The following is a 21,095-nucleotide window of genomic DNA, read 5'->3' on the forward strand; positions in this document are numbered from 1 at the left end:
CTCAGCTTTGACTATTTTCTCCATCACACTACTCAGTGTCTCCCACAGATGGCAAGTGGAAACTTTCTCATTCTGTAACATAAGAGGTAAGACAGGTTAAACAATGGAGGTAAGACAGGCTTACACAATGGAGGTAAGACAGGCTTACAGAGGGGAGGTAAGACAGGTTTAAACAATGGAGGTAAGACAGGCTTACACAGGGGAGGTAAGACAGGTTTAAACAATGGAGGTAAGACAGGCTTACACAATGGAGGTAAGACAGGCTTACACAGGGGAGGTAAGACAGGTTTAAACAATGGAGGTAAGACAGGCTTACACAATGGAGGTAAGACAGGCTTACACAATGGAGGTAAGACATGCTTACACAGGGGAGGTAAGACAGGTTTAAACAATGGAGGTAAGACAGGCTTACACAGGGGAGGTAAGACAGGCTTACACAGGGGAGGTAAGACAGGCTTACACAATGGAGGTAAGACAGGCTTACACAATGGAGGTAAGACAGGCTTACACAATGGAGGTAAGACAGGCTTACACAGGGGAGGTAAGACAGGCTTACACAGGGGAGGTAAGACAGGCTTACACAGGGGAGGTAAGACAGGCTTACACAGGGGAGGTAAGACAGGCTTACACAGGGGAGGTAAGACAGTCTTACACAGGGGAGGTAACTTAAAATGTACTTTTATATTATTAAAAAGTTTAATTTCTACAGACCCTACAATGTTTAACTTTTGGCACCGGCCAAAGAAGAGACCACATCACATATTTATCAGTTTGCTGATGTCCTCAGCTTAAAAGTTCCTCAGTTTAAATATGAATTAAATTTTTCTGAAAACTGTATTAGTGGTACACAAGAAGCTATTCTCAGAACTGTTCTACAACCTGCATCAGCTTAACATTGTTACAAACATTTAGCTTAACATTGTTACAAACATTTAGCTTAACATTGTTACAAACATTTAGCTTAACATTGTTACAAACATTTAGCTTAACATTGTTACAAACATTTAGCTTAACATAGTTACGAACAAAACATTGATATGAACATTAAGTTTAATATATATATAACATAGAACCAGCTTACATCTTCACCACGGCGATATTTCAGTGCCTCACTGAGTGTGATGTCTAGGTTGTTGTAGCTTTTATCAGCGGCCAAGTTCTGGAATAAAAAACATCAGTAACTTACAGGTATCAACTAGCAAGTGATAACCACGTGGCCACCCAACCTACACCACATGGCCACCCAACCTACACCACATGGCTACCCAACCTACACCACATGGCCACCCAACCTACACCACGTGGCCACCCAACCTACACCATATGGCCACCCAACCTACACCACATGGCCACCCAACCTACACCACGTGGCCACCCAACCTACACCACATGGCCACCCAACCTACACCACGTGGCCACCCAACCTACACCACATGGCCACCCAACCTACACCACATGGCCACCCAACCTACACCATATGGCCACCCAACCTACACCACGTGGCCACCCAACCTACACCACATGGCCACCCAACCTACACCACATGGCCACCCAACCTACACCACGTGGCCACCCAACCTACACCACATGGCCACCCAACCTACACCACATGGCCACCCAACCTACACCACGTGGCCACCCAACCTACACCATATGGCCACCCAACCTACACCACATGGCTACCCAACCTACACCACGTGGCTACCCAACCTACACCACATGGCCACCCAACCTACACCACATGGCCACCCAACCTACACCACGTGGCCACCCAACCTACACCACATGGCCACCCAACCTACACCACATGGCCACCCAACCTACACCATATGGCCACCCAACCTACACCACGTGGCCACCCAACCTACACCACATGGCTACCCAACCTACACCACATGGCCACCCAACCTACACCATATGGCCACCCAACCTACACCACGTGGCCACCCAACCTACACCACGTGGCCACCCAACCTACACCACATGGCTACCCAACCTACACCACATGGCCACCCAACCTACACCACGTGGCCACCCAACCTACACCATATGGCCACCCAACCTACACCACGTGGCCACCCAACTGGCACCACTAAGCCAAAAATGACTGGTAGACTTTAAATGACTAAATTTAAAATGATTAAAATCAAATGACTAAATAATTTAAAATTGGTAAATAATTTCAAAGGACTGAATAATTTCAAACTAATAAATCATTGTAGGTCACGTTTGTAAGCCAGCCACAAACAAAAGCTATGAGATATGTGAGAAGGTACTCACAATGACATCAAACTTGGCATACAGGTTGGACACCTGACCTGTGCTGTCCACTACAGGTAATGCTGATATTCTGTGATCCACAAACAAGGACAGGGCTTTGATGATGGGGGTGTCTGGAGTGGCCTGAAAACATAGTGCTTCACTTTAGTACTGGCAACATTACAGCATTACAGCATTAGAGTACATTACAACATTATAGCAGGGTTCATTGGCTCCCTTTTGATCATCTAGGTGGTTAGCTGGACAGTGAGACCAGGTGGACAGTGAGACCAGGTGGACAGTGAGACCAGGTGGACAGTGAGACCAGGTGGACAGTGAGACCAGGTGGACAGTGAGACCAGGTGGACAGTGAGACCAAGTGGACAGTGAGACTAGATGGACAGTGAGACCAGGTGGACAGTGAGACCAGGTGGACAGTGAGACTAGATGGACAGTGAGACCAGGTGGACAGTGAGACCAGGTGGACAGTGAGACCAGGTGGACAGTGAGACCAAGTGGACAGTGAGACTAGATGGACAGTGAGACTAGATGGACAGTGAGACTAGATGGACAGTGAGACCAAGTGGACAGTGAGACCAGGTGGACAGAGAGACCAGGTGGACAGTGAGACCAGGTGGACAGTGAGACCAGGTGGACAGTGAGACTAGATAGATGGACAGTGAGACCAGGTGGACAATGAGACCAGGTGGACAGTGAGACCGGGTGGACAGTAGCAATGCCCCAACAACAGACTTACTGTAATGACATTGTTGTAAGTCCCTATTCCCAGTTCTTTGATTGACTTCTTCATGAAAGATGGTTGGGGTAGTTCTTTAATCTGTAGACATAATAGCAAATTTCAGCATTACCACATAGTAGTGTTGTCAGTAATATGTCAGTGTTGTCCCATCGTGTGTCAGTTATGTCACATCATTATCATTTGTGTTGTGTCACATGTCATTTACATTGCTGAGTTGTGTCAGCTAATATTGAATGAATTGTGTCAGCTAATATTGAATGAACTGTTTCCGCTAATATTGAATAAATTGTGTCATCTAATATTGAATAACTTGTGTCAGTGCATCAGGTCTACTAACTTAGAATAGAAAACTTCAAATAAAACTATTTGAGCCGAGGACTCACATATAAGTGTAGGAAGCGCAGAATGCGTTTGTGTGTCAGGATGTAGATGGCGTTGCCAGTACTTTCATCCACCACAGGAAGGCGGTGGACTCTGTTCTCTAATAATGTCTTGACGGCGTCGTACAGGCTGGCGTCGGGGTTGATGGAGACAAACGGTCGGTCTTGTTTCTTGAGCACATCTGTGACAGGGAACAGACTTTAACATGGGCAGGGAACAGACTTAAACATGGGCAGGGAACAGACTTTAACATGGGCAGGGAACAGACTTTAACATGGGCAGGGAACAGACTTTAACATGGGCAGGGAACAGACTTTAACATGGGCAGGGAACAGACTTTAACATGGGCAGGGAACAGACTTTAACATGGGCAGGGAACAGACTTTAACATGGGCAGGGAACAGACTTTAACATGGGCAGGGAACAGACTTTAACATGGGCAGGGAACAGACTTTAACATGGGCAGGGAACAGACTTTAACATGGGCAGGGAACAGACTTTAACATGGGCAGGGAACAGACTTTAACATGGGCAGGGAACAGACTTTAACATGGGCAGGGAACAGACTTTAACATGGGCAGGGAACAGACTTTAACATGGGCAGGGAACAGACTTTAACATGGGCAGGGAGCAGACTTTTACATGGGCAGGGAGCAGACTTTTACATGGGCAGGGAGCAGACTTTAACATGGGCAGGGAGCAGACTTTAACATGGGCAGGGAGCAGACTTTAACATGGGCAGGGAGCAGACTTTAACATGGGCAGGGAACAGACTTTAACATGGGCAGGGAACAGACTTTAACATGGGCAGGGAACAGACTTTAACATGGGCAGGGAACAGACTTTAACATGGGCAGGGAACAGACTTTAACATGGGCAGGGAACAGACTTTAACATGGGCAGGGAACAGACTTTAACATGGGCAGGGAACAGACTTTAACATGGGCAGGGAACAGACTTTAACATGGGCAGGGAACAGACTTTAACATGGGCAGGGAGCAGACTTTAACATGGGCAGGGAACAGACTTTAACATGGGCAGGGAACAGACTTTAACATGGGCAGGGAACAGACTTTAACATGGGCAGGGAACACTTTTACATGGGCAGGGAGCAGACTTTAACATGGGCAGGGAACAGAGTTTAACATGGGCAGGGAACAGACTTTAACATGGGCAGGGAACACTTTAACATGGGCAGGGAACAGACTTTAACATGGGCAGGGAACAGACTTTAACATGGGCAGGGAACAGACTTTAACATGGGCAGGGAACAGACTTTTACATGGGCAGGGAGCAGACTTTAACATGGGCAGGGAATAGACTTTTACATGGGCAGGGAGCAGACTTTAACATGGGCAGGGAACAGACTTTAACATGGGCAGGGAACATTAGGGATTTAGTTAACATGGGCAGGGAACAGACTTTAACATGGGCAGGGAACAGACTTTAACATGGGCAGGGAACAGACTTTAACATGGGCAGGGAACAGACTTTAACATGGGCAGGGAACAGACTTTAACATGGGCAGGGAACAGACTTTAACATGGGCAGGGAACAGACTTTAACATGGGCAGGGAACAGACTTTAACATGGGCAGGGAACAGACTTTTACATGGGCAGGGAGCAGACTTTAACATGGGCAGGGAACAGACTTTAACATGGGCAGGGAACAGACTTTAACATGGGCAGGGAACATTGGGGATTTAGTTAACATGGGCAGGGAACAGACTTTAACATGGGCAGGGAACAGACTTTTACATAGGCTTGGAACAGACTTTAACATGGGCAGGGAACAGACTTTAACATGGGCAGGGAACAGACTTTAACATGGGCAGGGAACAGACTTTTACATGGGCAGGGAACATTGGGGGCTATAGTAAACAAGGGCAGGCATTGTGTTAAGCAGGAAGTAGAAGGTTAGCAAGGCATTCAGTTAACTTGTTCTGGCACACAGTTTTTACTGCTAACAAGCTGCAAGCCTGGCTATGAGCACCAGACCACTACACAAGAGGAATGATGCTGCACCTACCTCTCCAATTAGAAATTTTATGATCCTCTAACTCATCCATCCTGACCTGTGGAAGATAGGACTCTTGTTATTACAGGCAAGGAGATCATATGGCTGATGCATGGGTTTAGCTAGGCTAGTTCTTATACACAATGGTGTTCATTCATTACACACAAACAAGGCTTCTACACACAACTCCACTCAAACATTTGGTCATAGCCATATTGGTGATACAGTACAAATATTTCTGTGACTAGTGATGTAGTAAAAATACTACTATGACTAGTGATACAGTAAAATACTATTATATGAAAAGAGACCAGAGTACTCACATCAGGAGATTTATAATACATTTTTAAAATATTTATAAAATCTGTTATCGTCAGCATTCCTGAAAAAATAAAATTGATAATGTTGAATGGGAGAAATGTCTCAGTAAGTGTATGAGGTGTACTAAACACCTAAAAAACAGGTAAGGTACAGGTAACACACACGACATACAGGTGTGTCAGCAGTACTGTTTTACACACCTAGACAACAGGTAAGGTACAGGTAACACACAGCATACAGGTGTGTCAGCAGTACTGTATTACACACCTAGACAACAGGTAAGGTACAGGTAACACACACAGCATACAGGTGTGTCAGCAGTACTGTTTTACACACCTAGACAACAGATGAGGTACAGGTAACACACACACAACATACAGGTGTGTCACGAGTACTGTATTACACACCTAGGAAACAGGTAAGGTAACACAACCTACAGGTGTGTCAGTGTGCAGATACAGGTAGAGATTAAATTACCACACAGACCGACCTATCAACTTTCACTGGCTGACTGATTTTTTACACAAATCCGGTTAAATTTTTGTCTTGACTGGCAAGTAAACATGTTCATCCCTCAACACTGCCCGTCTCAATGTAAAGCTAACCTGTTTACTTTCCACTCTATTTCTTACTGCTAGTACTACAACACAACAAGTGTGTACATTCAAACAGCCAACAACTATCAGACAGGCCACAGAACTAAACAAAAAGATGACTTCAAGCTATGAGAAACACCACCAGACAACTGAGAAGCACCACCAGACAACCACGAGAAACAACAACATACAACCACAACCATACAACCACCACTGAACAACCAAGAGAATCACCACCGTACAACCACAAGCACCACCATACAACAATGAGAATCACCAACTTACCAACATAGTCCTGTTTATTGCTGTCCCACAAAGGCGCTGCTCGCACCCCGTTGTAGACTAAAGCAAAAAAAGCTTTCTTCACCTGTGGGAAATTAAAACTTGACACTCAGAACTAGATTTATTAAATGGTGGGTTACCTTCAACAGGTAATTTAGTGGAGTTAGCTTTAATAGGTTCATTACAAGGTGGTTAAACATTGGTTTGTGAAGTTTCTAAATGGTCAGTCCACCCAGCAATAAGGTAATACCCAGCAATATAAGTGGAAATCTTTGATTGTGTACTCAGCCCTATTGTTTTACTTGACTGCACATCCTGGTGTCTTCAAGTAGGTCACATAAATAGCTTTTGTTTACCACAAACTTAAGACACTGGACTGTCATCTACACTAGAGGTCATATGTACCAGGGTCCAGTAACAAGACAGATAAGACAGTGAGACCAACAGTTAGACAAGCCCACACAAGACAGGTACAAGCCCACACAAGGCAGGCACAAGCCCACACAAGACAGGCACAAGCCCACACAAGACAGGTACAAGCCCACACAAGACAGGTACAAGCCCACAAGACAGGTACAAGCCCACACAAGACAGGTACAAGCCCACACAAGACAGGTACAAGCCCACACAAGACAGGCACAAGCCCACACAAGACAGGCACAAGCCCACACAAGACAGGCACAAGCCCACAAGACAGGTACAAGCCCACACAAGACAGGTACAAGCCCACACAAGACAGGTACAAGCCCACACAAGACAGGTACAAGCCCACACAAGACAGGTACAAGCCCACACAAGACAGGTACAAGCCCACACAAGACAGGTACAAGCCCACACAAGACAGGTACAAGCCCACACAAGACAGGTACAAGCCCACACAAGACAGGCACAAGCCCACACAAGACAGGTACAAGCCCACACAAGACAGGTACAAGCCCACACAAGACAGGTACAAGCCCACACAAGACAGGTACAAGCCCACACAAGACAGGTACAAGCCCACACAAGACAGGTACAAGCCCACACAAGACAGGTACAAGCCCACACAACTTACATTCAACTCTGTATCAAATATCACAAGTTTGGCACTGGTAGGGATTAGGTCGTAGCATTTGTGAGCCCTCATAAACTTGGCGTACACTTGCTCCTCATTTTCATCTGGAGAATACATACATTCAGGTCATTTGGATATAAAATACAAACATTCAGGTCATTTCGATATAGAATAAAACTGTGTCCACACACACAGGCCTACTAGCTTACTTGCTGACGGTAAGGGGTAAGGTCACATGACCTGATGGTCACAGGATGACCTGCTGGCAAGGTCACAGGATGACCTGCTGGCAAGGTCACAGGATGACCTGCTGGCAAGGTCACAGGATGACCTGCTGGCAAGGTCACAGGATGACCTGCTGGCAAGGTCACAGGATGACCTGCTGGCAAAGTCACAGGATGACCTGCTGGCAAGGTCACAGGATGACCTGCTGGCAAGGTCACAGGATGACCTGCTGGCAAGGTCACAGGATGACCTGCTGGCAAGGTCACAGGATGACCTGCTGGCTAGGTCACAGGATGACCTGCTGGCAAGGTCACACGATGACCTGCTAGCAAGGTCACACGATGACCTGATGGCAAGGTCACTCGATGACCTGATGGCAAGGTCACTCGATGACCTGATGGCAAGGTCACACGATGACCTGATGGCAAGGTCACACGATGACCTGATGGCAAGGTCACACGATGACCTGATGGCAAGGTCACATGATGACCTGATGGCAAGGTCACATGATGACCTGATGGCAAGGTCACATGATGACCTGATGGCAAGGTCACATGATGACCTGATGGCAAGGTCACATGATGACCTGATGGCAAGGTCACATGATGACCTGATGGCAAGGTCACATTACAGCTGAATCCTTCAATGCTCTAATCTTACTGAGCATGCCTGCATGCTGCTCAAATCAGCAAACATCTAGCACCTCAACACCCACAGCTATGCACATCCCAAAAACATTGGTCCAAGTTGATTAGGTTCACCTGGACCAATCAATTTCCACTTCAAATTAGTTTCATCAAGTTCTATGAGATCATTTTTAAATCAAATCAGCAGCACGCTAGACAGTATTAGTGTCAAACTCATGCCAATGCTGTAGGCGCTTGTGGCAGCTTCCAACCCAAACAACATGGATGTTGGACTCTACCTGTCTGCAGGTACCAACCCATTGTCAACCATGGTTGTGGTCAACTGGCTGAGTTAGCTGAAGGCTATACTAGCTAATCATGTCAACCAGCCATATGAACAACCTTAATGAATCACACTAAAGCTTGTTTCTACAATTTACTCACCTAAATCTTCTATCTCCATACGATCAGAATCAACACTAAACTGAAACAAGCAATCGCCATCATTACCAAACAAAAAACATGGATCATTGGAGTAAAGGTTAAAGGTTAGGTTAACTGGCTAATCTTTAGGCTAGGATGTGGCTAGTGGGAGCAGACAGACAGACAGACTTACCCGGTGAAATAGGTCTGCCCTGTAGATGATGGCGTGGGTGTGGTCATGGTTCAATGACCTCATCATACCTGGGGGTGCTGACCGGGGCTCACCACTCTGTAACCTCAGGGGGGACACTGGACAAGAGAAAAAAAAAACTTGGTTTATATACTGACTGGACTAGTTGTAAGGTAAGTGAATCATTCAACTCAATTGTTAGCTGTAAGTTAAGTGGCAAGTGAAGTAGAGTTGGCCTGTATCAATATCAAAGAATAGAGTAGTTAACACTGTGCTCAGCCTCCTTTACTTCCCCTATGGTGAGGTACCCATCAGAGCTGGGTGGGCTCAGGGATTCGAACATGAGACTTTTGGGTTAGAAGTTATATGTTCCACCATCCAACTGTGCTGTTCTCTATCCTAAGCTATACCTTGTCAAATTCTCATCAAACTTTCCAGATATACACACTGCACTAGGAATGGACACAGCATGATGTAAGAAAACAATATGCTACTAACTGGTAACACTGATTTTGTGAGGAAACAATATGGTTCTGTCTGGAATTACAAATTGTCTAGTGTGGTAACACACCACCCCATTTGGAAAAGCATACTAATCCCTGTAGGAACATATACTGCCCCGTGTGGCAACGCACACTGCCCCGTGTGGTAATGCATACTGCCCCGTGTGATAATGCATACTGCCCCGTGTGATAATGCATACTGCCCATTGTGGGAACACACTGCCCCGTGTGGTAATGCACTGCCCCGTGTGGTAATGCACACTGCCCCGTGTGCCCCGTGTGGTAATGCACACTACCCTGTGTGGGAACACACACTGCCCCGTGTGGTAATGCACACTGCCCCGTGCGGTAATGCACACTGCCCCGTGTGGTAATGCACACTACCCCGTGTGGTAATGCACACTACCCCGTGTGAGAACACACGCCGCCCATGAAGATGATACATTCTGGCCAGTAGGTCAGCTGTTACCCTGGATGAGGTCATCAATCGCTGCATGACTCAGTGATCAATGCCGTCTACTGACTGGCAAAAAACATCACATAACATCAGCACATTAATGATGATCACATCATGTGCTGAGGTTGTGCATCAACACCACCGTGTCGTTTCTAAATTACGACCTAGATTTAAAACCGCACTACTGAATAACACGTTGTCAATAATAAAACAACTGCTTAAGATCTATTTTTAGCTGAACTCTGGCCTCGTTTCGAGCCGTGAAAACATCGAGTTTTTCAAAACTGGTTTTCGCTAGGCAAAGGTGAGTGCAAGCAGAGAAATTTTATCTGGCAAGTTGATATTGGGCTTGTGGGTCAAGGACTCCCCCTACCCACCACCTGCTGATAGATATCAGCTTTGTCAAGACCCCCTATCCCCCAGGTAACTCCAGGACGCTAAGAGGGCTCTAAGCCCTGAGCTGCCGCAACAAGGCTCTGGTTCCTGCACTGTCGCTTTAGTAGTCAAATGAAAAACATAGAACTCCGTGGTCTCAGTACATAGCCCTACTATTTCAAATGGTTAGAGAAAGAATGACCCCCCCCCACATAAAGTGTTGTTGATAGTGTAGTGGACGTATTAAAAGACACCCTGCAGCTTTAACTGGGTTAAATGTAAGCGCCTTACAAAAGTGAGCCAGTCGCCATTGAACAAGTCACGCTTGATCGCACCCAATGCCAAGGTTGGTACTGATCAATAACAAGTATAGACTTCAGGATTTGAATTTCAGTTCGAACACGGTATTGCTTTTTTAATTAGGTCAGTTCTGCAAACCGTTACGTAACACAAGCCAGCAAGGGGCCATTACCCAGCAGAGGGCCATTACACTGCAAGCTGCGCTCGTTTTGGTGCCTGCTAATCCAGCTCGATAAAGGTGAGATTACAGGTGAGGCGAGATTACAGGTGAGGCGAGATTACAGGCGAGGCGATATTACAGGTGAGGCGGATACCTGCTAGCCTGCAATACAGGGGAACATAACGCTGCACCAGATATCAAATATTCCCCCCCCCCCCCAACTAGAGTGCTGACGACAAAAGTATCCTCCCCAACCATCCACACTCAGTGTGGTGACGCCCATGGAGACCAAATTGTAAACAGTCCTGAGTTCAAGAAATCTAGGTCAAGGTGAAGCGTGTAGTGAGACGACAACAAACAATGGAGGACGGTTGGTTCCTTGGTTTCATGGCGGCTTTGACCACGCGCCAGGGCTAGAACAGGTCACAATAACCCACGGCGGGTCTAACATAATACTACATTGTGTTGTCTTACATAAGTGTCACATGACAAGACAACACTGTGTGGAGGTCTTGACAACATAAAATACAGAGGCTCATCTGGTACTAACAGTAGAACTGTAACCACATCAGATTAGGGAAATAAGACCGAGTGACTGTAACTCACGCAACCAGCCAGTTAGTTAGATCAGAGTCACGTGAACAGCTACACCAGACCCACGTGACCAGCTAGATCAGACCCACGTGACCAGCTAGATCAGGCCTAAACCACCCAGGCCGTGAGTACGTCACGACTAGCCCGTACATCAGGTCTTGGTCGATTGTGACGCTGTTACTATAAATAAACCAGTTTATTTCACCATCTTACACGAAAATGACGTCATGCACGCTTATAGAACACGATGGCACTGACCAACAGAATGACCAACTTATTCAACGACAAAACACTGCGAGGTTTGGTCCCAAACAACGACAACTGTTTACACACACGACAGGACGAAGCCCCGTATCTCATCCAACTAATAGGTGAGATTCAGATCTGGGTGTCAGGTCTCGGCAGGTGGTGCTGTTCACAGTGGTGATGTTGTAGACAGAAAGTTAAGCTTCCCACAACCCCACAACGGACATTTTCTAACTCACGCATACTGTGTTAAAAAACGACGGACATTTTCTAACTCACGCATACTGTGTTAACAGACAGAGAACTGGGCATACTACAGACAACTCCAGCCCTACTAAAACCTCATTTGGTTCACCTAAACTCAACAACAGTCACTAGCAGATGAGAGCCGCAATAGATGAAGAGGACATAAAACTATTAAAACATAAGCCAACAGATAGCTGAAGAGGACCTAAACGCCGAGATAGCTGTCGTGACAGCAAGTGTTGACAGCGTTCTATGAGCCACTTGGAGATGTTGCATTTAATGATTACAATTATCACCTGCGGGACAGGCTATTCCCAGAGGAGGGAGATGGGAAGATGGATACAACATCCATATGTACAACATACATCTATACATTGGGAAGATGGATACAACATCCATATGTACAACATACACCTACACATTGGGAAGGTGGATACAACATCCATATGTGCAACATGCACCTACACATTGGGAAGATGGATACAACATCCATATATACAACATACACCTACACCTTAGTAAGATGGATACAGCATGTATAATCTATATGCACAACACACACCTAGACTTTAGTAAGATGAATAGAACATTCTTATGCAGGCTATACCATGAATACAGTGAAGTGTTACCATCAACACACGTGTAGTGTGCTATCTACACCACATGACAATTTCCTTTGCTGATGGGAAATGTCAAGCTGCTCAGCCAGTATTGAATACCCAGGCGAACCTATTAATACAAATCTGACACCTACCGGAGCTTTTATCAGTACCCCCCCCCCACCCCTGCTATCGATCACCAATTTAGGCATGCTTGCACCTTGTGCTCTAGAAGGCTGAGATAAAAATCAATTGGTGTACAAGATGAGATCACCACTATATGTTTATATCATCGTGTATCACCAGTTTGTTTATATCATCGTGTATCACCAGTTTGTTTATATCATCGCTGTAATTTAAGTAGTGAGATGTTTCACATTAATGAGATGAAAAGATGGACTATGCTTAATCCATAACTGTGGTGAGATAATCCACTATGTAGCACCAATTGCTACAGTGAGAGAAACGAGGTGTCACCAATTAGTGTCATGAGAAAAATATCCCTGTGTATTACCAATCAGTTACAAGCTAAGTAACCTATCATGATTGCAATAAGAAAAATTTCCCTGTGTATTGGTATAACCAATCAGTTGATTGCACTATGATCCCCATATATTACCAAAGAGTTTATTGCACTATGATCCCCGTATATTACCAAAGAGTTTATTGCACTATGATCCCCGTATATTACCAAAGAGTTTATTGCACTATGATCCCCGTATATTACCAAAGAGTTTATTGCACTATGATCCCCGTATATCACCAACCAGTACAAGCAATGCTTGCACTATGATCCCCGTATATTACCAATCAGTACCAAGCTATGCTTGCACTATGATCCCCGTATATGACCAATCAATCAGTACAAGCAATGCTTGCACTATGATCCCCGTATATTACCAAAGAGTTTATTGCACTATGATCCCCGTATATTACCAATCAGTACCAAGCCATGAATGCCTCAAGCCATGATTGAAGTAGCCTGTCTGATCTAGTCTGGTCATGTGACCTGCCAGCAAGGCTTCATCTGTCATCACGTGACTGACTAATGTACTCTAGGCTGCCACATTCCAAAACACCGTCAACTGAAGGCAGCGATACAAGTAAACAACATGATGGCACCATTCGTGTCATGACAGTACCAGTCATGTCATGACAACACCAGCACTGTCATGATAACATGAGAGTACCACTCATGTCATGGCAGCCCCATTTATGTCATGACAACATGACAGTACCAGTCATGTCATGACAACATGACAGTACCAGCCATGACATGATAATACCAGTCATGTCATGACAACACTGGCACTGTCATGACAACATGGCACTATGGCACTGTCATGTGGACATGACTGTTAAAACGAGCGGACAATTGTCTGAAGAGCTGTCAAACACTGACAGCATCAATGAAAGCAACAGTGCCTGAGAAGTGCTACAACATAACCTAAGGTAGTCAGGGGAGCAGCACCCCTATACGGATTACATTTGGGGGTGGGGGGGGGGCAACGATACACCAAACCCCGATCTAAACACGTTCCCTGTTTATCTGCCGAAGAAGACATGGCGCAGCAACAACACAGGACTGTGGTCTACATTCATAACCTTTCACGCGAGTTGGTTGATTGATGTACTCTGATGTAGGTAGTGAGCGGGTTGTGAGCTATGGTACAGGTAGGTCCTAAAGGTAAGCGGTGGAGGACAGGTAGGTCCTAAAGGTAAGCGATGGGGACAGGTAGGTCCTAAAGGTAAGCGATGGGGACAGGTAGGTCCTAAAGGTAAGCGATGGGAACAGGTAGGTCCTAAAGGTAAGCGATGGGAACAGGTAGGTCCTAAAGGCAAGCGATGGGCACAGGTAGGTCCTAAAGGTAAGCGATGGGCACAGATAGGTCCGAAAGGTAAGCGATGGAGACAGGTAGGTCCTAAAGGTAAGCGATGGGGACAGGTAGGTCCTAAAGGCAAGCGATGGGCACAGGTAGGTCCTAAAGGTAAGCGATGGGCACAGATAGGTCCGAAAGGTAAGCGTTGGGGACAGGTAGGTCCTAAAGGCAAGCGATGGGCACAGGTAGGTCCTAAAGGTAAGCGATGGGCACAGATAGGTCCGAAAGGTAAGCGATGGAGACAGGTAGGTCCTAAAGGTAAGCGATGGGGACAGGTAAGTAAGCTACAGCACAGATAGGTCCATAATTATAAAGCAAAATTTAAGTTAGAAGGCGGAAATTACCAGGCCACATGTCAAGTACACACTAGACCAGGTCACATGTCAAGTACACACTAGACTAGGTCACATGTCAAGTAAACATTAGACCAGGTCACATGTCAAGTACACACTAGACCAGGTCACATGTCAAGTATACACTAGACCAGGTCACATGTCAAGCACACAATAGACTAGGTCACCAGCTCTTGTCAAGCACACAATAGACTAGGTCACCAGCTCGTGTCAAGCACACAACAGACTAGGTCACCAGCTCGTGTCAAGCACACAATAGACTAGGTCACATGTCAAGTACAGACTAGGTCATCAGCACGTGTCAAACACAATTACCTTGCAGAGAATGAAAGTTATGCCGGTCAAACTTCCTAAATACCAAGCTACGTGTCTCGTAAACCCATCAAGTTGAACAGATTTTTATCGATTTTTCTAGAAGCCATTTCATGATCACTTGTCTAATTCAAGGACGGTCACATGCACACAACTGATCTATGTCTTGTGGTCACGCAAGGGCCAATAACTCACACCGAGCTAGTTATATCTCACATTCAACTAGTGAACAACGCTAACTTCATTATTGTCGCCTATCCAAACGTCAGTCATATGACTGAATCAAGTGACTGATTCGATGACTGGGTCTAGTCGGATGAATAAAGGTCGTTTGAGGCTAATACCTTAAGAATTAGGTCGCCATAAGATAAACAGGTCATTAAACTAGCCAGAATCTAACACAACCTTAAGCTTGTAGGTAGCAAAGGTATGGGACGACAGCACATAATGGCAGTCTGAACAAAATAGTCGCTGCATTCAGCAGTTTAAATGGCCAAATCTGGCACAACAATGGCTAATGTGGCAGCTTATAGATCTCGTACCAAATCTGGAAGTGGCTAAGTCTGGTAGTGGAATGGCCAAAACTGGCTGTATCGTGCCCGATTCTGGACAAAAAAGTGGCCAAATTTAGATAAGAATAGTGACCAAATCTGGCATCATAGGGTCAAATCTGGGTAAAAATAGTGGCCAAATCTGGCAGCCTATAGAAATGGATCTAGTGGCAAAATCTTTCAGCGATGAATGAGCACTGACCAACCACAAGTGCAGAAAAGAGTGCACTGACCAACCACAAGTGCAGAAAAGAGTGCACTGACCACCCACAAATGCAGATATGAGTGCAATGACCAACCACAAGCGCACGAATGTGAGCACTGACCAACCACAAGTGCAGAAATGAGCACACACTCACCACTCCACACGTTGGCCTACACGCCACCAAAGCCTATGACACATCAATGACAGCAAACAACGTCTCTTGTTTACATTTAGAGTTCAAGTGTAGAAAAACTCAAGTGGAGACTTCATGCAGAAGGTTTAGTAACCACGAGATAAAACTGACGGGATGATGAGCCTGGGGCCACAGACATGACCGACTTATTGATTGCACACAAAAACATACTGAGTTGTGTTCACTCACCAGATGGTATCTTCAGCCGAAGGCTCAGCTTTCTCTTCTTGCTCATCATGGATGCTGGGGATGTGCCGAAACTAGCCTGCACGCTCGTGTAGTGTCCGGCCGCCAACACGCGATAGTGTGTGCGACACGACTACGCCGTTCAACCCGAGGCTTTTACACCGCGCTACAAGTATGTCACACTATTGCTGCTCGGCTAATGCACAAGTAACCATCTTATTTATTTACAAAGGTAGAAAATTAACCCATTTGTGCGCAGCTGAAAACATTAACCACAACATTAGATAAAGTCAATAATCAAAGTCCAAAAGCTTTGCCATTAGAAGGAATAAAAACAGCGTCCACAGGGCGAGAATTGACCACAGGCTAATGACATAAGTGGGATCTACTGTCACTGCTACCGCTACTAAGTTCAGGCCGAGACCATGACATGCTGGCAGCTTTTTTAAGGCGAAAACAACAAAAACAGACAAGGCTAGCGAAATGGGCCAGCCCACAGTGCAGCTGACGGACGGCGCTGTGTGGTGTGCGGGGACGACACGGGGCGAGAGGGAAGGGAGAGCACTCTCGAAATGTTTACACCACAAATTTTCCACATTTCTAGTTGGCCACATTTCGCCTCGAGATTTTGCTCGTTTACAATTTTAACATTAATTACACCGTTAAACAAAGTCTTGTTGTTGTGCGATTAAGCGGACACGTATATTAAGACAAAAATCTAACCTAACTCCACCAAAGCCAAACGGTATCAGTCTTATTATAGTCTTATAAAATACTTTATGACAAACCTTATTTAATATGATGTGGATGTATTGTTTGTTAAATTGTTACAGATAACTTTAGCACTTTATTATTATTAAGGCTAAGCTTAAGACTAAAGAAGATTAAAAAGAGAGCTTAGTCATTTTTGTAGTGATAGTTTATCATTGTAGTTAAAGCAAGTTGAGTTAAATGTCTGTTAAATTTAATTTTTAGGCCCACCTAAAAAACGGATCAGACCCTGCTTACAAAGCTTAGAATATTAAGTCCCAGTAATTTGACAAAAGAATAACTCAGTGAACCACAGGTAAAATTAATACAAGAATATTTTTATAGCCAAGTCTAAATAAAATGTGGGTTCACTAAGATGGCTTAAAAATCAGCTAGATTAGCTGCACAAATAAAACTATATTAACTAGTACAATACATGAATATTTGAGGTTTTAAAGAGAAAACAGGACAAGAAATCTCCAAAATAGTTTTGACATGCATAGGTATAAAAAACAGTATGCATATATTTAAAGTAAAAATCTTTAATCGCAGAGTGGGGGAAGTTGGTCCGTCTCCATTTTGTAACAATATGTACAACAAAAGGCTAAGAAAGTCCTAATAAAATATCACACTTTGATCTAACCCCCTCCACACTTCATTATTTTAGAAATAAAAAATTTAATTCATTTTATGTTACAAAATGGATTTTTTAATTAAGTCTAAAAATTCAAATTGCTTAATTTCATTTTCAAAAATAATTTAAAATGCTAAAGTGTGACACTATCTGCATTACCCCTCCCCCTTTCACAAAGGTCCAAACCTAACTCCCCTGATATATTTCATTCATTGACACCCCTCTAACTAAATTATCCTGCAAATATTACAACAAGCTCTTAACAAAACTATAATTAAACATTTTTAAAAATTACACAAGGTATATTTATATTTAAATTGCAGTTTGATGTCTCTAAATATAAATTGATAAAATCTCTAGGATACTTAATCTTAACATTTTTGAAAATAAGTTACACATATTTTAATTACAAACTATTAAGGTTAAACTGTATAACCGTGCATTCAATCTATTTTGGGGGCCATTATCAAGTTAATTTCCACATCAGGAATTGAGGTTGTCTAATTTGATAAAAAAACTCATTAATCTCCCAAGGTATCCTAGTTAATTTAGATATACACTTTACAAGCTTAAAGTGATCTAGGCACAGGACTAATCTATCCATACAGAGCAAGAATAAATGTAAGTTTCAATCTACCAAGGTTTTAGTTTAAAGTTCAAATGTCACTGGGCCAATTCTAATACAACTATAAATAAAGTAGGACAGCTTATGCATTAAATCACAGTACAGTATCAAAGTACAATATTTGTAGAGTTATTTACCATCACACTGTTATGTTTGTAGTAACTGATGAAAAACATATTACAGGGCTCATTTTAGAAACAATTAATTGGTCCTGTTTTTTTTTGTGCATATGTATTATGTATCAAAAAGCTATTTAGAATCAGTTATCTTGTAGATTTAAATCCATTTATCATGTTGACATAAGTCCTTAATAATTATATCAGTTAAAATAATTCAGTGTTTATGCTAATGCAATCTCAACCTAGTAACTGTAGTTTTAAGGTGAAAATAACTTATAAGTTTTTTAAAATAGTTATTGTACCACTACTATTACATTAATTATGAGAGTATACATTTTTTTAGTTTTTTTTTTACTTTTATTGAAAATCTGATATTAAATATTTAATAGACAATCCGGCCAATAAGTATTTTATTATAATTGTATGAAATAAAAAATTCAAGTTTTGTAATAAATAAGATTACCATGAATTGAACTATCATTATTATTATATATTATAAATACTTATAAATATTTAAATAATCTGTATATATAATTCTCTTCTGGGAGCCGCTAGAAAACAAGCTGCAAACGCGCTCCCTACCTCCCCACCCCTACATGGTTTTAGTGAGCTGTGTTCACTCTAAATGTTTACAAGCAGAGCCAAGGATTTTAAACGTAGGGGGGTGGGGGAGGATGAGGGGGGGGGGGGGGGGGTTATGGTCCTTAACGAGCTACTTATAGTGTTTTAAAGAAATATTTTCAGTGGCAGCGTTGGTACTGTCGAATTCACAAATTTTGAATTACTGAAAAGTAGAAAAAACAACAACTAAATAGCGGCGTATGTTATGCCGCAGGCCGGCTCGTTTAGTATATTCCTAGATCTATTCTTTATCTAGATCTAGACCAGACCTAAGCATAATATACATCAAATTATAATTATATAGTGAATTATTATTATTGATGTATTTAAATGTATTAGATTTTAGATCTAGATCACTCTACTTACTACTTTAACAATATTAAAGATCTAAGTTATACGAGGCCTAAATTTTTCTTTCTATAGTATAGGCCTATATAATACTATATATAGAACTAGATCTAGAATTCATAATTATAATATATTTAAATATAGATCTAGATTTCTAGATCTAGAGCGGGCCTGTCCTATTGACTCTCGATTGTCTATCTATACTCAGTCTATCTATGCAATTAACCTAGAGTCTAGATTCTACCTACAGAATAGAGATCTAGGCTAGGTTTTAATATTGAATTAAATATAGATCTAATACTGATATTAATGATATTAGGCCTAATATTATTTATTAAATTATTAATATTTTAATTTAATTTTATAGCCTAAATCTGTTATTTTATTATTTAATCTGTTGTATAAAACACGTTGTTGACCATGAGTGTTATACTTAATTACTTATAGATAGAGTAATATAGATCTCTAGTAGTAATATTATAATATAGAGCCAAGTTCTAGATCTAGAGATCTACCAGTCTACTAGGCTAGCAGACAGGCAGTAACAAAACCGAGCAACTCGGTCTTAGTATCGATCTTCTATTCTATGTTTACCTTTCTGTGGAGATTTCCGACTAGAAGGTTTTGCCTGGGCCATAGTTCTGTTTATCCCTAACAGCTATCGAGTTCACTGCACTGTGCTGTTGGCCTTAACCAACTCAGCTAAACAGGAGAGAAAGGGAGAACTATCTACATCAGAGCGACGATTCAATAGATTCTCACCCAAAACAAGGTCAATACTGGCTGCTTTTGCTTCCGGATAAGGTCAAATTTTCAACCGAGGTCAAAGGTTGTGTATAATTTCAGTTCAGTTCGCGTGAGCAGTTTTAATGCAGTGTTTGTTTTTCACCGACTTTCCCATTTTCTATTTCTGTTTATACTTTTTGGGTATCAGCCAGCTCGGTCCCTCCCAAAAACTACACAGTTAAGAAAATTTGGCAAAATAAAGTTCGTGTTAGGCAACGGGGAGTAGCAAAGTGAGAAGCAAAATGGCGAAATTCTAGCGAGACAAAAAAAAAAGCGGAATTAGCTAAGAGGGAGAACGATTATGCGATCAATATGAAACCAAATAAAAGTGAAATACCTTGTTATCAGCGGGGTTTTTTCCCATCAATACAAAGAAAAATGTCATCGCATGATTAGCCGTCTTTAATTTGTTTTCTAATATCCAAGCGGTTCAAAGGACAATGTCGGCGATTTTAACAAAACAAGCAGTAAAATTACTAAAAGTATGAGTTCTAAGTTCTTTCTATCGCTACGTTTGCTGTGTGAATTAGTCAAAACTATTTTACTCTGATCAAGCGTTGGTCTAAATTCTATATCAAATTTGGTTTTTCTTTTGAAATAAATAAAAAAAATGAAATAACGTGTGGGCGGTTAATGTATACATTTTACTCGATGTGTAGGGACGTACACATTTTACCCCGGTTGTAAGGATGTACACATTTTACTTGTGTACGGATATATACATTTTACTCAGGATGTAAGATTGTACACATTTTACTCGAGGTGTAGGGATGTACACATTTACTCATGATGTAAGATTGTACACATTTTACTCGATGTGTAGGGATGTACACATTTACTCATGATGTAAGATTGTACACATTTTACTCGATGTGTAGGGATGTACACATTTACTCATGATGTAAGATTGTACACATT

General features: G+C 42.9%; 1 protein-coding gene across 9 annotated transcripts in view; it reads right to left on the reverse strand.

The window, feature by feature from the left end:
* Nucleotides 1-21,095, reverse strand: part of LOC131953687 (5'-AMP-activated protein kinase subunit gamma-1) — a 180,697-nt gene that overhangs the window by 2,487 nt on the left and 157,115 nt on the right. For all 9 annotated transcript variants that reach the window (XM_059317033.1, XM_059317019.1, XM_059317026.1 and 6 more), the window contains exons 4-14: nucleotides 9,138-9,253; nucleotides 8,966-9,005; nucleotides 7,671-7,774; nucleotides 6,620-6,701; nucleotides 5,741-5,799; nucleotides 5,430-5,475; nucleotides 3,403-3,581; nucleotides 3,017-3,097; nucleotides 2,281-2,403; nucleotides 1,082-1,159; nucleotides 1-72 (exon numbers count right to left, since the gene is read on the reverse strand). In XM_059317033.1, coding sequence (XP_059173016.1) covers nucleotides 1-72; nucleotides 1,082-1,159; nucleotides 2,281-2,403; nucleotides 3,017-3,097; nucleotides 3,403-3,581; nucleotides 5,430-5,475; nucleotides 5,741-5,799; nucleotides 6,620-6,701; nucleotides 7,671-7,774; nucleotides 8,966-9,005; nucleotides 9,138-9,253 — 980 coding nt within the window. The remainder of the gene's footprint in view (nucleotides 73-1,081; nucleotides 1,160-2,280; nucleotides 2,404-3,016; nucleotides 3,098-3,402; nucleotides 3,582-5,429; nucleotides 5,476-5,740; nucleotides 5,800-6,619; nucleotides 6,702-7,670; nucleotides 7,775-8,965; nucleotides 9,006-9,137; nucleotides 9,254-21,095) is intronic.

The sequence above is a fragment of the Physella acuta genome, unplaced genomic scaffold (genome assembly GCF_028476545.2).
Source record: "Physella acuta isolate Inbredline_101_S28 unplaced genomic scaffold, ASM2847654v3 ptg000076l, whole genome shotgun sequence".
In the NCBI taxonomy this organism is placed as follows: Eukaryota; Metazoa; Mollusca; class Gastropoda; family Physidae; genus Physella; species Physella acuta.